Source organism: Haliotis rufescens, unplaced genomic scaffold, assembly GCF_023055435.1.
Source record: "Haliotis rufescens isolate VD_foot unplaced genomic scaffold, xgHalRufe1.0.p SCAF_4, whole genome shotgun sequence".
Taxonomy (NCBI): Eukaryota; Metazoa; Mollusca; class Gastropoda; order Lepetellida; family Haliotidae; genus Haliotis; species Haliotis rufescens.
Window position 1 is genome coordinate 56774247 of NW_025964112.1, and position 23939 is coordinate 56798185.

The 23939-nt window shown below is 41.4% G+C and overlaps 1 protein-coding gene across 1 annotated transcript in view; it reads left to right on the forward strand.

The window, feature by feature from the left end:
• Positions 1 to 18789, forward strand: part of LOC124114470 (tetratricopeptide repeat protein 21B-like) — a 61959-nt gene extending 43170 nt beyond the window's left edge. Inside the window, exons 30-37 of the mRNA XM_048382248.1 lie at positions 991 to 1152; positions 2879 to 2942; positions 5372 to 5497; positions 7602 to 7715; positions 9549 to 9659; positions 10726 to 10846; positions 16148 to 16215; positions 17923 to 18789. Coding sequence (XP_048238205.1) covers positions 991 to 1152; positions 2879 to 2942; positions 5372 to 5497; positions 7602 to 7715; positions 9549 to 9659; positions 10726 to 10846; positions 16148 to 16215; positions 17923 to 18000 — 844 coding nt within the window. The 3' untranslated portion in view covers positions 18001 to 18789. The remainder of the gene's footprint in view (positions 1 to 990; positions 1153 to 2878; positions 2943 to 5371; positions 5498 to 7601; positions 7716 to 9548; positions 9660 to 10725; positions 10847 to 16147; positions 16216 to 17922) is intronic.
• The last annotated feature ends 5150 nt before the right edge of the window (positions 18790 to 23939 follow it).

Below are 23939 nucleotides of genomic sequence, written 5' to 3' on the forward strand. Positions count from 1 at the left end.
AGGGAATTTTTTGCGACCGTTTTATTATTGCGAGTTTTGCGAAGGATACTCAATAGCAAAAATTAAAAACGCAAAATTAAGTATAATTAATACATACATACTTCATACATACGTCGTCAAATGTTGAAATCATCAACCAGAACCACAGGTTACTCAATAATTTAAAAACACAAATGAATGCAGAATGGTCCCACAATACATAACAAATGACCGTGTAAACAGACCAATTAGTGTCACTGTTACCTCACAGTAATCCTGCCTTCTTCCAACCTCGCTTGATTGCGTCAGTGCCCTTTGCAATTTTGTCCACACATGACATGACACTGAGTTGAGTTGATAATTGGTCGCAATCCCTTCCGGTCAACTTTCCGGCCAACTCAGAAAAACTAGCTTCGGAGAGAAGCTGTCTATTGTTTGGTAATAGAGGGGTCATCTCAACACGGCAACTCGCAAAAATACCTCATTGCAGTATTGTCTTTGGCGTGGTATTCACAATATTTTAACGGCGCAGAAATAAAGCTGTTTACAGTAATCAAGTCTCGACCAAACAATCCAGTGATTGACATCATGAGTATCGATTCACGTAACTGGGATACGATGACATGCATCAACCAAGTCAGCAATCCTGAACACCCAATCCTGTTAGTCGTCTCTTATGACAAGCATAGTCACCTTACACGGCAAGCTCATAATATCCATAACTGGATTGTCTGGTCCAGATTGGATTATTTACTAGCAGCTGTCATGTTGCTGAAAGATTAGATCATGGTGTCAAACTACAGGCAAATGAATAAACAATTAGTCCTCTTTCATGTGTTGCGACTATAAAATATCTGAGTCCCCTGATGGGATTCGAAACACGGACCTTCAGATCCAAAGTTGGATGACCAAAGGAGTTAACTCTGTCAGACCAGGTAAGGATGTCATCTATAGGATGACCCTCACCCTGCTAAACATGCCTGTTTCATGTTTCATGTTTCCTTTCTCTAGGTATACTGGCAACCCTACTACGGCACTGAAACTGTTCAACAAGGCACGTAAAGATTCGGATTGGGGTAACCAGGCTATCTACAACATGATCGAGATCTGTCTCAACCCCGACAGCGACACAGTTGGAGGAGAGGTGTTTGAATCTATGGATGGAGAGTCAATGTGAGGACTTAAAATGCTCATTTTAATTAATCTGACTTGTGAAATGAAGAAGTGCAAGAGGTGAGGTGAGGTGAAATGGGGTTTAATGTTGCATCCAAGATTATTGCACTTATATAGCGACGTGTATGCACATGTGTCTGTGTGTGTGCGTGTGTGTGTCTGTGTGTGTTTGTGTGTTTGTGTGGCTGCTTGTACTAGTCCAGAGTGATGCCGATTTATAGTGCTAGCACACTGAGATACCATGCCGCAGTTTAACATGAATACCCCACTCAGACACAGTATACTGACTCCGAGCTGACCAGTCCTTGTTTTAGCCCCTTAATGCCGAGCGCCAAACAGGGTAACAACAAGTACCACCTTTTAACGTCTTTTGGTATGACGCGGCTGGGAATCGAACCCCCGACCTTCCACTCTCTAGGCGGACGCTCTACCACTAGACCACGGAGGCGGTCAATATAAGTGCAAGAGAAGTATGCTATATGGAACTGTACTATATACTATGTAACTGATAGAGATAGTCATTATTTAAGAAGTAAACAATTGGGAGTTGTTCATTGTACAATAAGAGGGCACAGGTGGCCCAGTCGTCTGAGGCGCCGCGATTCACTGTGCAGAGTTGCATTCCTTGGGCACGCCAGAAACCTGTGATTGTGGGTTCAAATCCTGGTTCGCCCCAATTATGTTTCTAGGTTTGTCAGCACAATACCCATGCTTGCGGGTTTCACTGAAGTGGTAAACGTCTGAGACTTGCATCACTTCGGGCTTTCCTCCCACATTAAGCTGACACGCCATGATATAACTGGAATACTGTTAAAAGAGGCGTTAAACCCAACTTACTCACTCACTCATTTTACAATAAAACACTGAAGGGAGAATAAACCATGAATGGTGTGGCCGCGAGTGGTAAATTCTCCTTGCAGTGTTTTATTGTATGATTACTCTCTGAATACAATCCGACCTCACGAATGTCAGACAAGTCCATTTTATTTTGTGGTATTTCCCAGACCTTCTTACAATCCTCACGTCGAGTATCTGGCCCTCTTCTCCCTATACCAATTGTCATATCTCGCCCACTTTCGGGTGCAATCGTTCAGCCACCGCATTTATCTATGTTAACTCACTAGACACTCCCCTCTCAAAAATAACGTTGTTCAATATACGACTCATCAAGTTGAAAGCCCATGTTCAAATTTCCAGAAATGATGTCATTGAAAGAACAATGTTTTATTGTGAAATGAACCACACTTCATTCCTCATTGCTCTTTGTGATTCATCGTGTAGCTATCTTATGTATTTAAAAATACACTTATCATATGAGTGAGTGAGTGAAAGTGATTTTGATTTTACGCCACTTTTAGCAATATTCCAGCAATATCACGGCGGGGGACACCAGAAATGGGCTTCACACATTGTACCTATATCATAAATCGAACCCGGGTCTTCGGCGTGACGGGTGACCGCTTTAACCACTAGGCTACACGATCGCCCCTAACATATTATGAGAATCAACTGTTCCTCATGTGAAAATCCGGACAGTTGATGGTCTTGTGATTTGCGCTGCGGCTTGTCAGGCTTCCATGGCCCATATGAGTACAGAATGAGAGTAATTCTGAGTATCTGCACCATGTTTGCTGGAATAGTTGTCTTTTCATGTGTATAAAACTGATTTAATGTTTTGATATGTCTCATTGAGAATCCATTACAGTATTGCAGTTCTAAATTGCAGTGGTTCCTCAGACCGTGAGAACAGTGAACAAATGGCAGTGAGGACGGCTGAGAAACTCCTGCGAGTAAGTGCAGAACCTTTATTTGGTGGAATTATTTTGTTGCTAATAATTGGCTGATTTCACTGGTATGCAGAGTTGCTTCCACTGGATGCCATGGTCTAGTGTTGCAGTCCACTGTGCAGAGCTGTTTCCCCTGGCTACCAGTCTTTCCTAGTGTTGCAGCTCATTATGCAGAGTTGCTTCCCATGGTTGCCATGGACTGGTGTTGCAGCTCATTATGCAGAGTTGCTTCCCCTGGATGCCATGGTCTAGTGTTGCAGCTCATTATGCAGAGTTGCTTCCCCTGGATGCCATGGTCTAGTGTTGCAGCTCATTATGCAGAGTTGCTTCCACTGGCTTCAATGGTCTCCTAGTGTTGCAGCTCATTATGCAGAGTTGCATGCCCTGGTTGCCATGATCTCATACTGGCTGCCTAGTGTTGCAGCTCGTTATGCTGGGTGCATCCCCTGGCTGCCATGGTCACCTAGTGTTGCAGCTCGTTATGCTGGGTGCTTTCCTTGGCTGCCATGGTCACCTAGTGATGCAGCTCGTTATGCTGGGTGCATCCCTAGGCTGCCATGGTCACCTAGTGGTGCAGCTTGTTATACTGGGTGCTTCCCTTGGATCGCCATGGTCACCTAGTGGTGCAGCTCGTTATGCTGGGTGCATCCCCTGGCTGCCATGGTCACGTAGTGTTGCAGCTCGTTATGCTGGGTGCATCCCTTGGCTGCCATGGTCACCTAGTGTTGCAGCTCGTTATGCTGGGTGCATCCCTTGGCTGCCATGGTCACCTAGTGGTGCAGCTCGTTATGCTGGGTGCATCCCCTGGCCGCCATGGTCACCTAGTGTTGCAGCTCGTTATACTGGGTGCATCCCCTGGCTGCCATGGTCACCTAGTGTTGCAGCTCGTTATACTGGGTGCTTCCCTTGGCTGCCATGGTCACCTAGTGGTGCAGCTCGTTATACTGGGTGCTTCCCTTGGATCGCCATGGTCACCTAGTGGTGCAGCTCGTTATGCTGGGTGCATCCCCTGGCTGCCATGGTCTCCTAGTGGTGCAGCTCGTTATACTGGGTGCATCCCCTGGCTGCCATGGTCACCTAGTGTTGCAGCTCGTTATACTGGGTGCTTCCCTTGGATCGCCATGGTCACCTAGTGGTGCAGCTCGTAATGCTGGGTGCATCCCCTGGCTGCCATGGTCACCTAGTGGTGCAGCTCGTTATACTGGGTGCATCCCCTGGCTGCCATGGTCACCTAGTGGTGCAGCTCGTTATACTGGGTGCTTCCCTTGGATCGCCATGGTCACCTAGTAGTGCAGCTCGTTATGCTGGGTGCCTCCCCTGCCTGCACTGGTCACCTAGTGGTGCAGCTCGTTATGCTGGGTGCATCCCCTGGCTGCCATGGTCATCTAGTGTTGCAGCTCGTTATGCTGGGTGCATCCCCTGGCTGCCATAGTCACCTAGTGGTGCAGCTCGTTATGCAGGGTGCATCCCCTGGCTGCCATGGTCACCTAGTGGTGCAGCTCGTTATGCTGGGTGCATCCCCTGGCTGCCATGGTCACCTAGTGGTGCAGCTCGTTATGCAGGGTGCATCCCCTGGCTGCCATGGTCACCTAGTGGTGCAGCTCGTTATGCTGGGTGCATCCCTTGGCTGCCATGGTCACCTAGTGGTGCAGCTCGTTATGCTGGGTGCATCCCCTGGCTGCCATGGTCAACTAGTGTTGCAGCTCGTTATGCTGGGTGCATCCCCTGGCTGCCATGGTCACCTAGTGGTGCAGCTCGTTATACTGGGTGCTTCCCTTGGATCGCCATGGTCACCTAGTAGTGCAGCTCGTTATGCTGGGTGCATCCCCTGCCTGCCATGGTCACCTAGTGGTGCAGCTCGTTATGCTGGGTGCATCCCCTGGCTGCCATGGTCATCTAGTGTTGCAGCTCGTTATGCTGGGTGCATCCCCTGGCTGCCATGGTCACCTAGTGGTGCAGCTCGTTATGCAGGGTGCATCCCCTGGCTGCCATGGTCACCTAGTGGTGCAGCTCGTTATGCTGGGTGCATCCCCTGGCTGCCATGGTCACCTAGTGGTGCAGCTCGTTATGCAGGGTGCATCCCCTGGCTGCCATGGTCACCTAGTGGTGCAGCTTGTTATGCTGGGTGCATCCCTTGGCTGCCATGGTCACCTAGTGGTGCAGCTCGTTATGCTGGGTGCATCCCCTGGCTGCCATGGTCAACTAGTGTTGCAGCTCGTTATGCTGGGTGCATCCCCTGGCTGCCATGGTCAACTACTTTCTGCTTCCACTTGTGATGAATGGTTAAATTCCCACACTTGCAGTTTTTATCTCTGGCCTAGGTTTCACCAAAGAGGTGCCATCCTTTGTATGGACCTCCCACATGGACACACTGTGAAAATCTTACACCCTCAGTTCAGACATGGAGATATCCTAATATTTGATTTTTTCAGGAAATAAAGCCAAAGCCAAGCGACATCCGTCCCAAATTGCAGGTAAACATGGCCCTGATTGCATCGAAACAGAAGTCCAATGTGGAGAAAGCTCTCTCAGCGTTCATGGACATTGCATCAAATGAGGTACATATGTAATTGCTAACTCTGACACAACTGTCATCACTTTGAATATTATTTAGTCTTATCTGCACAATCAGAGGTTTCAAATCGTAACAACCACCTCATATTGAAACTGCTGATTGACAGCATCATTGCAAAAACTAATAATTACTTCAGTTGACATTTTGAGAAAAATTATCTGCACATGTGTAGGTTGATGTGGTAATTACAATATTCAAGTGTGTGTGACTGTAAATTTTGGGTATAAAATATATTTGACTGAGAAAGTGTATTTCATATTTTCGGGACTCACATTCAGTTGAAAATTGAATTTAACCCTGTCAAGTATCAAGTACAATAGCTCCACTTTGTAAACACAGTATTTCTACCACCTAATTAATTAAACAACTATCATGTATATAAGGTCTAGAAACAAGACTAAAACAATTCATGTCCACAAAATCCTACTTTGAGAGATTACAAAGCTTGCATCTTTTCAGATTTGAAAATATATTTGAAATATCTCGGATGTTTTAGTAGGTGCTTGATGTTAACATTGATTTTAAGATATATTAACATATTTTTATCACATACATCTGGAATGACTTGGGGATTGGTAAATAAGCAACAATGCTTATGTCAGTACCGCTCCGGATATATATACATTGGCAGTTTCAATACATAAATCAAAAATACAAATATCATGTAACAATATAATAGAAAGGTACAATTAATTTACAGCTAAATTATTATTAAGGTTACTTCCTTAAACACTTTCACAGTTAACATACACAATGATTTAGTACACTGTATGAATGGCTAACAGAGTTCAAATCTTTGTGATTTAGTAATAAACATATAAATGGAATCAATGATGTTAGTCAGCTTTTTCAAATTTGGGTTGCTATTAAGAACTGTTTGTAAGTTATGTCCATAGTAGTAAAAATACATATCATGCCTAATATTTGCATAATTTTTACACGTGTACTGATAGCGAGTAGCATCTTCGATATGGTGACCACATGAAGAATCTGATCTATCTATTATATGTCTATTAACCTTGTCAGCGTTGCAATCACGATATCCAAGCCTGAGGCGACAATGACTTACTTGGCACGTACGAGTACCAAGATTCAGATCGAAGTGAATGTCGGAAACTATTGGGTCTGACATCAAAATCTTAAATTCATGGTAGTAAATATACATATCGTGTCTAATATTTGCATACTTTTTGCATGTGAACGGATAGTGAGTAGCATCTTCGATATGTTGACCATCTGATCTATCTGATGTCAGATGATATATAAGCTTGTCAGTGTTTAACTTCACTTCTTCCAAATCTGGTGTTAAAATTGTGTCCATAGGCTTGAAAGGAAATGTGGGGGCACGGGTGGCCCAGTCGTCTAAGGCGCCGCGTTTTGCTGTGCAGAGTTGCGTCCCTTGGGTAGCCAGAAACCTATGATTGTGGGTTCGAATCCCGGTTCGCCCCAATTATGTTTCTAGGTTTGTCAGCACCATACCCGTGCTCGTGGGTTTCACCGATGTGGTAAACGTCTGAGACCTGCATCACTTCGGGCTTTCCTCCCACATTAAGCTGACACGCCGTGATATGACTGGAATACTGTTAAAAGCGGCGTTAAACCCAACTCACTCACTCACTACTATGTAACATGTCTCAGGGGGCCAAGGAAATATATTTAGATAACACTTTTTTTCTACTTAAAGGTTCTACTTATCAGATACATGTATGAAGAAAAAAGATATTATGTAGCGAACGTTCACGGACCAAAGGCAGATATCTACATTTTTTTCACAGCGAGAGACTCGTGAAGATCCAAGCTAGAATAGGTCTTCAGCTACCCATGCTTGATGTAAAAGGCGACTATGCTTGTTGTAAGAGGCGACTAACGGGATCGGGTGGTCAGACTCACTAACTTGGTTTATGCATGTCATCCTATTCCAATTGCATGGATCAATGCTCCTGATGTCAATCTCTTGATTATCTGTGTCAGACTCGATTATTGACAGTCAGCCATTGTATAGCTGGAATATTGCTGAGTGCAGCATTAAACAACAAACAAACTGAGAAAGAATTCACTGTATTATAATGAGGGATAATGTTTGACAGAGGGATCATGTGGGAGCGTTGTATGGGATGGCAGCTGCCTACATGGTGCTGAAACAAACTCCCAGAGCCAGGAATCAGCTGAAGAGAGTGTCCAAGAACAACTGGACCATGCAGGTAAGTGTTCATGAATATGGAGCTGTAGAACATGTTTTGAAAGTCATGACATTAATGCATCACCAACTTACTGCGAATGTGTCATCAGAGCTCCAGATAAGCTGCGTATCTGCGTAAAATACGCATCAGAAATGCAGAAATATGCAGTAAAATAAAATCCAAGCGTATCAAATACGCAACAAACATTACAGATACGCTACAAAAATAAAACTTGTGCGTATCATCAAAATATTGTGAAGTAACCCTGCGTATTCGATTAGCAAATCAGTAACTTATTTTGCAATTATTAAAGGGCATTCCGTCAATGTACCTTGCCAAACTCCACATCATGATCATTTGCCATCACACCATCTTGTGGAAGTATCGTGGTATTTTTGAGTCCTATAAAGCTCTCGAACCCACACAACACCAGTTTGCAGGAACTAGATGAATAGTGTTTTTAAATATTCAACTTAAATACCCACATGTGTAAAAACTAGTGGGTAACAGAAATTTGAATACCAAGATAGAATTACTGATACCCAATGATTTTAAAATGCATGGGTAAAATACCTAGCCTTTGAACTATAAAAACTGATCAGCGAACGATATGAAATGGGTCAGATCCCTATTGAAGACCGTACAGGTTGCAAGTGTTATTACTTTAACATCATTCTTTGAACATATAGAAGCAGTGTTATGAATTCACAATGAATACTATGTACTGGACATTAGTGCTACATGAATAAGCAGTGTTTTGTTCGGGTGCGGTCGGGTAGCTTGTGGTCAAAGCATTCTCTCGTCATTCCGAAGACCCGGGTTCAATTCCAAACAAAGATACAATGTGTGAAGCCCATTTCTGGTGTCCCCCACTTTGATATTGCTGGGATATTGCTTAAAGCGGTGTAAAACTATACTCACTCACTCGGTGTTTTGCTCAGTGTGTGAAATAACTTTAAAACCCAACAAGACACAGGCAGGTGACCCATAGTAGTTGCCCGCCCATCTTCAAAGTTACCTGCCAACATTCAGGAATTATAAATATTGAATATCACAAAAAGAGTAAGAGACAAATCATGTCTTGATTCTTTTAAATTAATGCAAACAATGACTTGAGAATTTACAAAGAGTTATAATATAACTGAATATGTAAGTAGTCTTCATATTATCTGCCAGACAGTCAGACAGGTGGAGGAAAATTTCATGAAGCCTGACAGAAAAGTTACCAGCCACGGGCAGGGAGTTATTTCGGACACTGGTTTGGCTTGTGATTATAGTATAATTTGACAAGGTGACCAAGAACAAAGACACCATCATACACAGTTGGCTAGTGTCATAACAGCTTGATCACCTTGTATAGACAAACTGACCACACTTGACACAGAACTCTGTGAAAATGACTGTCTAAATCTAGCGTTCAGTTACATAGAATATTGTGAGATTTGTTATATGTCATTGTTTGCTCCCATGAGCAGTGAACCAGTCATGACAATATACTCCAATATGTCCTGGTAAACATGTCACTTTATGAAATCAAGTAAGGTGACTGTGTGTATGGTTGTAGAAGAGTGAGTGTATGGAACTGGATCGTCAGTTTTTGTTGCTGACTGTGCTGTTTTTTTTTGTGCAAGAAACTGATGCCTCAGGCAAGAGAGAGAGTTGTCTTCTGTTGGGTGATGGTGACATTTTGGAACTGTCTTTTGTTTCCAGTGTGTGATTGTGTTGTTTCAGTTTGGGATGCTGATGTCCTAGAGAAGAGCTGGTTGTTGTCAGTGTGTTGTTTGTTGTCGTCCAGGGTAGTGATGACCTAGAGAAGAGCTGGTTGTTGTCAGTGTGTTGTTTCTTGTTTTCCAGGATGCTGATGACCTAGAGAAAAGCTGGTTGTTGCTGGCAGATATTTACATTCAGTCAGGAAAATATGACATGGCCACCGATCTACTAAAGCGTTGCCTACAGTATAACAAGGTGGGTGTGGAGAACATAATCATTTGTTGTAACGTGTGAAATTATCATAACCACTGCATTGACATAGTGATTGTTTATATTGTTGCAGTCATGTTCCAAAGCCGATGAATACATGGCTTCATCATTTTCTGGTTTTAACATGTTTCTGTTCCATCGCATACATGAATAATGAAATGGGGATTGGTAAACAAGCAACAATGCTTGTATTAATACTGCTCCCGGTGATTATATATACCAGGGTTAGAAACTAACAGTTTTGTCCTTATGATGATAACATATAGCAAAACCCTTAAAAAGGGCAAATTTCTACTAGTCCTTATGATACCTTTACCATTGGGCAGTTTGGCAAGGACTATAGGACTAGTGCCAATTTCTAACACTGTATACACTGGCGGTTTTAATACATAAATCAAAGTACAAATAATATGTAACAACATAATAGAAATGGAAGTTAGCATTACTTTAAAAGTCTTGGTAAAAGATTACTTTCGCAGTTAACATACACACTGTTATAGAAACTTTACAAATGGATAACCGAGTTCAATTTATATAAGTGTTGTAATAAACATATAAATGGATTTATTGATTTTAGTGTTAGTCAAGTTCTTCAGATTTGGGTTACCATTCTGAACTGTTTGTAAATTATATCCACGGTAGTATAAATGCATATCATTTTTACAAGTGAACAGATAGTGAGTAGCATCTTCGATATGGTGACCACATAATCTCTATGATATATGTCTATTAAGCTTGACGTCATCATTTAAATCACTACATCCAAGTCTGATGCGACAATGAATAACTTGGCACATGCAAGTACCAAGATTCAAATCGAAGTGAATGTCAGAAACTATTGGGTCTGATATTAAAATCTTAAATTCATTTAGAGAACACTCATTGCTGTATTCCTCTGGTAGCGAATTCCAAATCTTGACCAATACCGGTAAAAAGGATTTAGCATAGTTATATGTTCTACAATGAATAATTTGCAAATTATTACAGTTTCTGAGACTATGATTATACCATGTATACGGGTTTCCTAATTATCTGTGTAAAATGTTTGCAGTCATGTTGCAAGGCCTACGAATACATGGGATTCATTATGGAGAAGGAACAGTCCTACAAGGACGCAGCCCACAATTATGAAAATGCCTGGAAGTATGGCAACAAGAACAACCCAGTCATTGGTAAGGAGTGAGCTTAGGTGAATTGACATTCTTGTGTTTTATACTATGCTTGTCATAAGAGGCGACTGACGGGATCAGGTGGTCAGGCTTGCTGACATGGATGTACAAGTGAGTTAATAAGGGAGTTACTAGTGGAGTTACAAGGTGTACAAGTGAGTTAATAAGGGAGTTACTAGTGGAGTTACAAGGTGTACAAGTGAGTTAATAAGGGAGTTACTAGTGGAGTTACAAGGTGTATAAGTGAGTTAATAAGGGAGTTACTAGGGGAGTTACAAGGTGTACAAGTGAGTTAATAAGGGAGGTGCTAGTGGAGTTACAAGATGTACAAGTGAGTTAATAAGGGAGTTACTAGTGGAGTTACAAGGTGTATAAGTGAGTTAATAAGGGAGTTACTAGGGGAGTTACAAGCTGTACAAGTGAGTTAATAAGGGAGTTACTAGGGGAGTTACAAGGTGTACAAGTGAGTTAATAAGGGAGGTGCTAGTGGAGTTACAAGATGTACAAGTGAGTTAATAAGGGAGTTACTAGTGGAGTTACAAGGTGTATAAGTGAGTTAATAAGGGAGTTACTAGGGGAGTTACAAGGTGTACAAGTGAGTTAATAAGGGAGTTACTAGGGGAGTTACAAGGTGTACAAGTGAGTTAATAAGGGAGGTGCTAGTGGAGTTACAAGGTGTATAAGTGAGTTAATAAGGGAGTTGCTAGTGGAGTTACAAGGTGTGCAAGTGAGTTAATAAGGGAGGTGCTAGTGGAGTTACAAGGTGTATAAGTGAGTTAATAAGGGAGTTGCTAGTGGAGTTACAAGGTGTGCAAGTGAGTTAATAAGGGAGGTGCTAGTGGAGTTACAAGGTGTACAAGTGAGTTAATAAGGGAGGTGCCAGTGGAGTTACAAGGTGTTAAAGTGAGTTAATAAGGGAGTTGCTAGTGGAGTTACAAGGTGTACAAGTGAGTTAATAAGGGAGTTGCTAGTGGAGTTACAAGGTGTACAAGTGAGTTAATAAGGGAGGTGCTAGTGGAGTTACAAGGTGTACAAGTGAGTTAATAAGGGAGTTGCTAGTGGAGTTACAAGGTGTACAAGTGAGTTAATAAGGGATCTGCTAGTGGAGTTACAAGGTGTGCAAGTGAGTTAATAAGGGAGTTGCTAGTGGAGTTACAAGGTGTACAAGTGAGTTAATAAGGGAGTTACAAGGTGTACAAGTGAGTTAATAAGGGAGTTACTAGTGGAGTTACAAGGTGTACAAGTGAGTTAATAAGGGAGGTGCTAGTGGAGTTACAAGGTGTACAAGTGAGTTAATAAGGGAGTTGCTAGTGGAGTTACAAGGTGTACAAGTGAGTTAATAAGGGATCTGCTAGTGGAGTTACAAGGTGTGCAAGTGAGTTAATAAGGGAGTTGCTAGTGGGGTTACAAGGTGTACAAGTGAGTTAATAAGGGAGTTACTAGGGGAGTTACAAGGTGTACAAGTGAGTTAATAAGGGAGTTGCTGGTGGGGTTACAAGGTGTACAAGTGAGTTAATAAGGGAGTTACTAGGGGAGTTACAAGGTGTGCAAGTGAGTTAATAAGGGAGTTGCTAGTGGGGTTACAAGGTGTACAAGTGAGTTAATAAGGGAGTTACTAGGGGAGTTACAAGGTGTACAAGTGAGTTAATAAGGGAGTTGCTAGTGGGGTTACAAGGTGTACAAGTGAGTTAATAAGGGAGTTGCTAGTGGAGTTACAAGGTGTACAAGTGAGTTAATAAGGGAGTTGCTAGTGGAGTTACAAGGTGTACAAGTGAGTTAATAAGGGAGTTGCTAGTGGAGTTACAAGGTGTATAAGTGAGTTAATAAGGGAGTTACTAGGGGAGTTACAAGGTGTATAAGTGAGTTAATAAGGGAGTTACTAGGGGAGTTACAAGGTGTACAAGTGAGTTAATAAGGGAGTTGCTAGTGGAGTTACAAGGTGTACAAGTGAGTTAATAAAGGAGTTGCTAGTGGAGTTACAAGGTGTATAAGTGAGTTAATAAGGGAGTTACTAGGGGAGTTACAAGGTGTACAAGTGAGTTAATAAGGGAGTTGCTAGTGGAGTTACAAGGTGTACAAGTGAGTTAATAAGGGAGTTACTAGGGGAGTTACAAGGTGTACAAGTGAGTTAATAAGGGAGTTGCTAGTGGAGTTACAAGGTGTACAAGTGAGTTAATAAGGGAGTTACTAGTGGAGTTACAAGTTGTACAAGTGAGTTAATAAGGGAGTTGCTAGTGGAGTTACAAGGTGTGCAAGTGAGTTAATAAGGGAGTTGCTAGAGGAGTTACAAGGTGTGCAAGTGAGTTAATAAGGGAGTTGCTAGTGGAGTTACAAGGTGTACAAGTGAGTTAATAAGGGAGTTACAAGGTGTACAAGTGAGTTAATAAGGGAGTTACTAGTGGAGTTACAAGGTGTACAAGTGAGTTAATAAGGGAGTTACTAGTGGAGTTACAAGGTGTATAAGTGAGTTAATAAGGGAGTTACTAGTGGAGTTACAAGGTGTACAAGTGAGTTAATAAGGGAGTTACTAGGGGAGTTACAAGGTGTACAAGTGAGTTAATAAGGGAGTTACTAGGGAAGTTACAAGGTGTACAAGTGAGTTAATAAGGGAGTTACTAGGGGAGTTACAAGGTGTACAAGTGAGTTAATAAGGGAGTTACTAGTGGAGTTACAAGGTGTACAAGTGAGTTAATAAGGGAGTTGCTAGTGGAGTTACAAGATGTACAAGTGAGTTAATAAGGGAGTTACTAGTGGAGTTACAAGGTGTACAAGTGAGTTAATAAGGGAGTTACTAGTGGAGTTACAAGGTGTACAAGTGAGTTAATAAGGGAGTTACTAGGGGAGTTACAAGGTGTATAAGTGAGTTAATAAGGGAGTTGCTAGTGGAGTTACAAGGTGTACAAGTGAGTTAATAAGGGAGTTGCTGGGGGAGTTGCAAGATGTATAAGTTAGTTAATAAGGGAGTTGCTAGTGGAGTTACAAGGTGTACAAGTGAGTTAATAAGGGAGTTACTAGGGGAGTTACAAGGTGTACAAGTGAGTTAATAAAGGAGGTGCTAGTGGAGTTACAAGGTGTACAAGTGAGTTAATAAGGGAGTTACTAGTGGAGTTACAAGGTGTATAAGTGAGTTAATAAGGGAGTTACTAGTGGAGTTACAAGGTGTACAAGTGAGTTAATAAGGGAGTTACTAGGGGAGTTACAAGGTGTACAAGTGAGTTAATAAGGGAGTTACTAGGGAAGTTACAAGGTGTACAAGTGAGTTAATAAGGGAGTTACTAGGGGAGTTACAAGGTGTACAAGTGAGTTAATAAGGGAGTTACTAGTGGAGTTACAAGGTGTATAAGTGAGTTAATAAGGGAGTTACTAGGGGAGTTACAAGGTGTATAAGTGAGTTAATAAGGGAGTTGCTAGGGGAGTTACAAGGTGTACAAGTGAGTTAATAAGGGAGTTACTAGGGGAGTTACAAGGTGTACAAGTGAGTTAATAAGGGAGTTGCTAGTGGAGTTACAAGGTGTACAAGTGAGTTAATAAGGGAGTTGCTAGTGGAGTTACAAGGTGTATAAGTGAGTTAATAAGGGAGTTACTAGGGGAGTTACAAGGTGTATAAGTGAGTTAATAAGGGAGTTACTAGGGGAGTTACAAGGTGTACAAGTGAGTTAATAAGGGAGTTGCTAGTGGAGTTACAAGGTGTACAAGTGAGTTAATAAAGGAGTTGCTAGTGGAGTTACAAGGTGTATAAGTGAGTTAATAAGGGAGTTACTAGGGGAGTTACAAGGTGTACAAGTGAGTTAATAAGGGAGTTGCTAGTGGAGTTACAAGGTGTACAAGTGAGTTAATAAGGGAGTTACTAGTGGAGTTACAAGGTGTACAAGTGAGTTAATAAGGGAGTTACTAGGGGAGTTACAAGGTGTATAAGTGAGTTAATAAGGGAGTTGCTAGTGGAGTTACAAGGTGTACAAGTGAGTTAATAAGGGAGTTGCTGGGGGAGTTGCAAGATGTATAAGTTAGTTAATAAGGGAGTTGCTAGTGGAGTTACAAGGTGTACAAGTGAGTTAATAAGGGAGTTACTAGGGAAGTTACAAGATGTACAAGTGAGTTAATAAGGGAGTTGCTAGGGAAGTTACAAGATGTACAAGTAAATTATATAAGGGAGTTGCTGGGGGAGTTACAAGATGTATAAGTGAGTTAATAAAGGAGTTGCTTGGGTATTTACAAGGTGTATAAGTGAGTTAATAAGAGAGTTGCTAGGGGAGTTACAAGATGTACAAGTGAGTTAATAAGGGAGTTGCTAGGGAAGTTACAAGATGTACAAGTAAATTATATAAGGGAGTTGCTGGGGGAGTTACAAGATGTATAAGTGAGTTAATAAAGGAGTTGCTTGGGTATTTACAAGGTGTATAAGTGAGTTAATAAGAGAGTTGCTAGGGGAGTTACAAGATGTACAAGCGAGTTAATAAGGGAGTTGCTTGGGTATTTACAAGGTGTATAAGTGAGTTAATAAGGGAGTTGCTGGGGAAGTTACAAGGTGTATAAGTGAGTTAATTAGGGAGATGCTTGGGTAGTTACAAGGTGTATAAGTGAGTTAATAAGGGAGATGCTTGGGTAGTTACAAGGTGTATAAGTGAGTTAATTAGGGAGATACTAGGGGAGTTACAAGGTGTATAATTGAATTAATAAGGGAGTTGCTTGGGGGAGTTACAAGCTGTACAAGTGAGTTAATAAGGGAGTTGCTGGGGGAGTTACACATTTTGTTTTTCATTACCATTTTCAAAAAGAAAAAAATCTTTAAATATTTCAGGGGAATTTCTGTGAGAGCTACATGTTGAAGGAAGTTGCCAAGGGAATTTCCAGAGTAGTTGCTAGGGGAATTACTAGGAGAAATGCAACATGTGTAAGGGGTTTGGTAAGGGAATTTCCACAGAAGTTACTAAGGTAGTCGTTAAAGGAATTATTTGGTGAACTACAAGAGGAGTTTACTCAGGGAGTTGCTAAAGTGGATGCAAGGGAGATCAGAGCAGATCAGATAACATCTCATGAGGTGTTCTAAATAACTTCTGTGTGACATCTTCAAAAGGCTGAACAATAAGATATAGTTCGGTCAGGTTGAGGACCTGTGTCTGATCAAGATTAATTTATTTCATGACATCAATGTCAGCTGTGGATACTCCAGATCCTCATGGATGTCCTGCCATCAGATAATGAACTGTAGCAATATTCCCATCCTAATATGTCCATAGATGCGGAATGTCGTAGTGTGACCACGGTGAATGGTGGTTGTGTGAAACTGTACATGTTTGTTTACAGGCTACAAGCTTGCATTCAACTACATGAAGGCCAAGAGATTTGTGGACGCCATTGACATCTGTCATCACGTAAGAACAAGTTACTTTTGTTTCTCTGGGAAGTAATGGTTTAGAAGACATGGCTGTAGCATGCTGTATAACAGACTCAACAGAGAGGAATCTAAGATCAAAACATCTCTCTACACCTCCTTGACTAGAATTATATTATTGACTGGTGAATAGTGTTTTACTGAAACTATGTTTTGTCTTTGTTTGTTCTATAACACCACACTCAGCAATATTCCAGCTGTATGACAGGGGGCTGTAAGTAATGGTGTTTAGACCAAACAATCCAGTGATTCATATTTGGACCCTTGATCCACACATTCAGGATACGTTGACACTGTCTGAGCACTGGATCTATTGAACTGCCTCAGTTGACCAGCATAGGTTGCTAGGTGCCTTTTCTAAGCTGGAATCTCCATGGGGCCATCTACTTTGTAGTGGTATCCTTAGTTGCAATATATTTGTCTTATTGAGGCAAAATACATAGCTTGGAACCCGTATAATTGAGTTCTAGTTTTTGACATTTTCCTTCTGTTTTGAGGGTAATGAATAAATTCTAGATAGTGGAGGCTGGACCCTGTCAATTCAGAACCCTGCTTTCCTGGCAGTTACTGTTAGGATAACAATGATTTGTTATACTGGAGTCTTGTCAACCCAAAGGATTACACTTAAAACACTCTGAAATCCAGATAAGGTGCATATGTGTGTGAAGTACGCAAATTATGTCACTATTACCCAATTATGTTTAAGTTGCTTGTGGAAAAATACACTTGAAAACTTTAAAACAAACTGCACTCAAACAGATACAAAGTAGAAGTCCCCTGAAACAACAATAATCAGAATTAATTACAAAATGTCTACTCATTGGTGTCAAAATACCCAATAGACTGGATCCAAGGAAGCAAAAATATATTGAATACCCAGTGCCGGCCAGATGACCAGGATGTAACTGTACATGATTTGAATGTGTTAAGAATGTTGTCAATTATATTTACTTGGGACTGTCTTTTTGAATCTTATTATAACGTAAGGTTGGAATGATGTCACTCTAGAAACAACATCATAGCTAAAGATTGTTGACGTAATTTGATATTTGTTCTGTATGCATGGTATGTAAACATCTTCTTCAGTAATAAATAGAACATTATATTTGTGTTCATGTCATACTATGTTTATGACACTCGAGCCTAAATTCTAGTATTTCCCGAGCGAGAGCCTTGACATCCTCTATATCAAACACCCAACACAAGATCGTACTTATTGTTACCCTGTCTGGCGCTTTAAGGGGCTAAAACAAGGACTGGTCGGGTTGGAGTCAGTATACTGTGTCTGAGTGAGGTATTCACACACACAGATGCAGACACAAACACACGCAGATGCAGACACACAGATGCAGACACACACACACGCAGATGCAGACACACAGATGCAGACACACACACGCAGATGCAGACACACAGATGCAGACACACGCATGCACACGCGCACACACATGCACGCACACGCGCACACACATGCACGCACACTCACACATGCACACGCACGCACACACGCACACGCACATGCACATGCACACGCACACGCACACGCACACGCACACACATGCACGTCGCTATATAAGACATTAAACCCCATTTCACCTCACTAGTCCCAAATCTTGTTCCTCTTTGATACAATATTTAGCTAAAAACTGTCTGACATTATAGGCAATGTTTGTTTGTTTTTTTACAGGTTCTTTCAAGCCATCCAAACTACCCTAAAATAAGGAAGGACATTCTTGAAAAGGCCAGAACAAGTCTACGTGTTTGAGAAACATTTGGAACGCTATGCTTCTTCACAAGCTTATCGCATACGATTTGAGCAACCATCCGTAGTTCAGACAGAGGACATGTACAACTCAATATTTGCAATGAAAGGACCACACCTTCAACTGAAGATAACTATATTGGTCCTTAGCAAATATTGAGTAGTATATCTCACCTGGTCGTGTGTAGATCAGGCAGTCTGGAGACTTGGGAACACTATGTTGCTGTGATACTGAAGAGATTCAGACATGAGATCAAACGGTTAAAGGAAAAATTCCCTTTTCTGAACAAATAATGAGAAATAGTTTTATGATGATACTGATACCATTCCAGTGAACTGGGTTACATGGCCATTGTACCCCGTGTTCACAGAGTTGTAACACTAAATCACAGATTGCTCTTGTCCCTTTTCATTGTGTCATGCCAGTGTGGTATTCAAATAAGCTTTTGTTCAAGAGAAAGTAAAGCTATGTAACTGTCATAGATAAAACAACTTCTGTTTTGTTAGTCGATACCAGGTGTTTGTGAAAAAGTGAGCATATCCTGCCCCACCGGTGTCACCCATCACAAACACATGCATAGGCATGTCAATTGTTCATCTAAAAAAATATGAGAACATACGGTACAAGTCAAACTAGGAATGGCATTGAACATCATTTTTTGTCACTGATGCGTCATATTTGTAAATGTCCCCCACATGTCAACCATGAAATCTTTTGAAAGTTTTACTGAGGCTTTGAAACTTCTGAGCAAGAGTCGTATGATGCTCTTTAAAATCTTAGTAGGATGAACACAAAGACATGAAAACAAATATCTTTATTGTAACGTTTAGGGAAATGTATCGATCATTTCACTTCCTGCTGCTTCATCAGGAATGAAGGAGCAAGAATAAGCTCTGAAACGTCGTGACAAATAATAAAAGAAGTTGCTATCCATAAAAAGTGTCATGTATTCAGGACAGAGTCCAGAGCTCCAGATAAGCTGCGTATCTGTGTAAAATACGCATCAGAAATGCAGAAATATGCAGTAAAATTAAATCCAAGCATATCAAATACGCAACAAACATTACAGATACGCTACAAAAATAAAACTTGTGCGTATCATCAAAATATTGTGAAGTAACCTTGCGTATTCGATTCGCAAATCAGCAACTTATTTTGAAATTATAAACGGGCATTCCGGCAACCTACCTTGCCAAACTCCACGATGACAGTTACATCATGATCATTTGCCATCACACTTTCTTGTTGAAGTATCATGGTATTTTTGAGTCCTATAAAGCTCTCGAACCCACACGACACCAGTTTGCAGGGACTAGATGAATAATGTTTTTTAATATTTAACTTAAATACCCACATGTGTAAAAACTAGTGGGTAACAGAAATTGAATACCCAGATAGAATTACTGATACCCAACGATTTTAAAATGCATGGGTAAAATACACACAACACCAAAAGCTTATCTGGAGCTCTGCGGACAGGGTTAGCTGGTTGTTGGTTGGGATCCCGGATTTACACCAGAAACACCCGTGTTCTTAGGCATATGTAAAACTAACATGCTATAACATTGCTGACAGACTGTTGAAAGTCATCACTGACCCAAAACATGAACTCCCTGTAGGGGTGTTCTTGACTACTCGGATTTAGGGACCATTTTATATTGTGAGGAGGCCCTGTTTGTCTGTCACAACAAAGTACTTGTCCCACAGGTTTTAATTTTTTTAGGGGGCTCATAGTTTAAATTTTGAAAAAAATTGGATTTTGCAGCTGTAAATATCCAATAGCCATGCAAAAAGTCTCTTTCCCCTCCCCTCGTTCATCAAATGGCCGGTGCCTTAGTCTAATGCATTGGCTTATATTCATTCTCCCAGCATCTGATAACTGTGATGTTTTTGTTATTTATGAACAGTTATTGTTATATAATGTCCGTCCATTTTGTGAAAAGGAAACTTTGTACATGTATAATAAAAAAAATCATTGTATTAAAGTATTTTGTTGTGGTTTAACATTTATTTCTAGATTTTTGGTATGAGTTTCATGGATCGATATGGATTCCCCATGAAAAGTGCCCCCTCGGTGGTCTAGTGGAAAAAAAAAAATTCCGGGAGACTGGAAGGTCGTCGGATCGATCCCTGTTCACATCATACCAAGACGTTAAAAGATGAAACTTGCTGTTACCTTGGATCATTCTCAGATAAAACAAGGAATAGACATCACCTCCCAAATGAAGCTATGGTTTTGAATGGTTCCAGATATATATCATTATATAAGACAGCAACGCGATAAATCGTGATGAAGAACAAAGTGTGGTTTATTTCACGATAAAACATTGTTCTATCCTGACGTCATTTCTGGAGATTCGAACATGCGCTCGCAACTTGATAACGTCGTATATTGGACGGCGTTATCTTGGGGAGGGGAGTGCCTAGTGAGTGGTTCCAACAACGCAGATAAACGCGATGGCCCAACGATCACATCCAAAAGTGCGACAGATACAATCGGTATTGGGAGAAAGGTACAGGTAATCCACGTGTGGACTGAGAATTTGCAGGAAATATCCTGTGCATAAAATGGACTTCTCGAAGTCGGATTCAATTGAGGGAGCCATTATTTTAAAGACGTGTAAATATGTTTAATGCTTGTAAATTTTATCATCATCCTTAAAGAGACTGTAAGTAATGTTATTTCATACAAGAAATAAACAAATTGTAGTCGTCATTTGTCATACAATAAAATGCTGCAGGGAGAATAAACCATGAGGGTCTGCCATAAACAACTCCCACTTGTCGTTTAATTATAAAATAGAATGTAGATAAAATCCACTGGATAAAAGAAGATGGTATAGCAGGCTCAGAGGATAATTTGGGGCAAGACAAATATTGCTGCTTCAAAGAAACAATTATATATTCTTCCATTTTACCAGACAATGGTCTACAGTTTTATGCTGATTTCTTTTGCATAATTATGAACTGGTGGATTAGTTACAGTTTCTGTATACATTGTTATTTGTTAACTTATATTCCTGATCAGACTTCGGTAATACTTCAGAGAACAGAATTTCATGGAGTTTGCCCCTGCAAAGTGGTAGTATCAAACATGACACTTTTTTTTAAATAAAAAGATAGGTAGTTGTTTGGAGAATGGCCTCTTGTCATCTCTTGTGGGGAGTGTCTTGTCACTCTCAATTTTTATGCATAGATCTATACAGATGCATAATAAAATATTTTGTTATCTTAATCGTTTTTTATTTTCCTTACATGTACATATATATGCTCTCTGCCTCATGGCATTCATTCACCTGATGAAGGAGTAAGCATATACTCCGAAAACGGTGTGTTCCTCATAATAAAGAAATTGACATCCATATCTTCTCTTCCTTATTCGCTTTCTCCTCTGCTAATCGAGATCTTGTCATTCTGTGACGATGTTGTGGTGGTCAACCATTTGATCATGGTCAGTTTGCCCTGTCAATCACTCTAGGGCCCGTTTCACAAAGTGATCGTAGCACTAAGACGGTCGTAAGTCTATGTTAAAGTATAGTAGTTACGGTAGTCGTAGCGCTACGATCGCTTTATGAAACGGACCCCTGGTAGCCGATGGTTCACCTTCACCAGATCGTGACTGATGCCTCGACTTTCTTGTTTCATATTCGTCACCACTCGCCACTCGCCCCTCGCCCGTAACAAGTAAGAAGACCCTAGGTGTTGTCGGGTGTGTCGGGTAGCCTAGTGGTTTAAGTGTTCACTCGTCACGTCGAAGAACCGGGTTCTATTTCCCACATAGGGACAATGTGTGAAGCCCATTCCTGGTGTCCCCCGCCGTGATATTGCTGGAATATTGCTAAAAGATGTGTAAAACAGTACTCACTCACTATTAGAACTTCACAAGGGGTGTCTCATGTTGGTAAGTTAGGCAAATGGACTGACATCTTGTACTCTAAATCTGTTAAATGACTCTCCACGAATTCTTCAGTTTAAGACCTTGTTGTTAATGATTCTATGAAAACCTTATCCATAATGTTGATTTCACAGGCTTTGCATGATTTTGTGATCAAGTCAAGTTCAATCATGTCAAAACATTTGATTTTTAAACTTTGCACACCACTTTCCCAATCGACGCACTTAAAGGAAAGCTTCATTCCTTGATCCACGTGGCACAGATATAGGTACATCTCCATCCTCAATGGTTCAGGACAATTTGTAAAAATTGAAAGCAAATGTCAACTGATGTCTGTGAAAACAATATATGAAATGCCGGACTTGATATCATTTATGTGAAATTTGGGGTAAGACATTTAGGAAAGAAGAAGGCATCCCCATGGGCACCAATTGTACACCGCCCAATGTTAATCTGTTTCTGTAAGCATATGAACCGGAATTCCGTGTGTGTCCATCTGTTTTCATGTGTTTCTGTGTGTGTCCCTTTCCGTGTGTCCGTGTGTGCCCATGTGTTTCCGTGTATGTCCATCTGTTTCCGTGTGTGTCCATCTGTTTTCATGTGTTTCTGTGTGTGTCTTGGGTTTCTGTGTGTGTGTCCCTTTTCGTGTGTCCGTGTGTGTCCATGTGTTTCCGTGTGTGTCCATCTGTTTTCATGTGTTTCTGTGTGTGTCCCTTTCCGTGTGTCCGTGTGTGTCCATATGTTTCCGTGTGTGTCCATCTGTTTTCATGTGTTTCTGTGTGTGTCTTGGGTTTCTGTGTGTGTGTCCCTTTTCGTGTGTCCGTGTGTGTCCATCTGTTTCCGTGTGTGTCCATCTGTTTTCATGTGTTTCTGTGTGTGTCCCTTTCCGTGTGTCCGTGTGTGTCCATCTGTTTCCGTGTGTGTCCATCTGTTTTCATGTGTTTCTGTTTGTGTCCCTTTCCGTGTGTCCATCTGTGTCCGTGTGTCCATCTGTTTTCATGTGTTTCTGTGTGGGTCCCTTTCCGTGTTTCCGTGTGTGTCCATCTGTTTCCGTGTGTGTCCATCTGTTTTCATGTGTTTCTGTGTGTGTCTTGGGTTTCTGTGTGTGTCCCTTTTCGTGTGTCCGTGTGTGTCCATCTGTTTCCGTGTGTGTCCATCTGTTTTCATGTGTTTCTGTGTGTGTCCCTTTTCGTGTGTCTGTGTGTGTCCATCTGTTTCCGTGTGTGTCCATCTGTTTTCATGTGTTTCTGTGTGTGTCTTGGGTTTCTGTGTGTGTCTCTTTTCGTGTGTCCGTGTGTGTCCATCTGTTTCCGTGTGTGTCCATCTGTTTTCATGTGTTTCTGTGTGTGTCCCTTTCCGTGTGTCCGTGTGTGTCCATCTGTTTTCATGTGTTTCTGTGTGGGTCCCTTTCCGTGTGTCCGTGTGTGTCCATCTGTTTTCATGTGTTTCTGTTTGTGTCCCTTTCCGTGTGTCCGTGTGTGCCCATGTGTTTCCATGTGTGTCCATCTGTTTTCATGTGTTTCCGTGTGTGTCCATCTGTTTTCATGTGTTTCTGTGTGTGTCTTGGGTTTCTGTGTGTGTCTCTTTTCGTGTGTCCGTGTGTGTCCATCTGTTTCCGTGTGTCCATCTGTTTTCATGTGTTTCTGTATGTGTCCCTTTCCGTGTGTCCGTGTGTGCCCATGTGTTTCCGTGTATGTCCATCTGTTTCCGTGTGTGTCCATCTGTTTTCATGTGTTTCTGTGTGTGTCTTGGGTTTCTGTGTGTGTCCCTTTTCGTGTGTCCGTGTGTGTCAATCTGTTTCCGTGTGTGTCCATCTGTTTTCATGTGTTTCTGTGTGTGTCCCTTTCCGTGTGTCCGTGTGTGTCCATCTGTTTCCATGTGTGTCCATCTGTTTTCATGTGTTTCTGTGTGTGTCTTGGGTTTCTGTGTGTGTCCCTTTTCGTGTGTCCGTGTGTGTCCATATGTTTCCGTGTGTGTCCATCTGTTTTCATGTGTTTCTGTGTGTGTCTTGGGTTTCTTTGTGTGTCCCTTTTCGTGTGTCCGTGT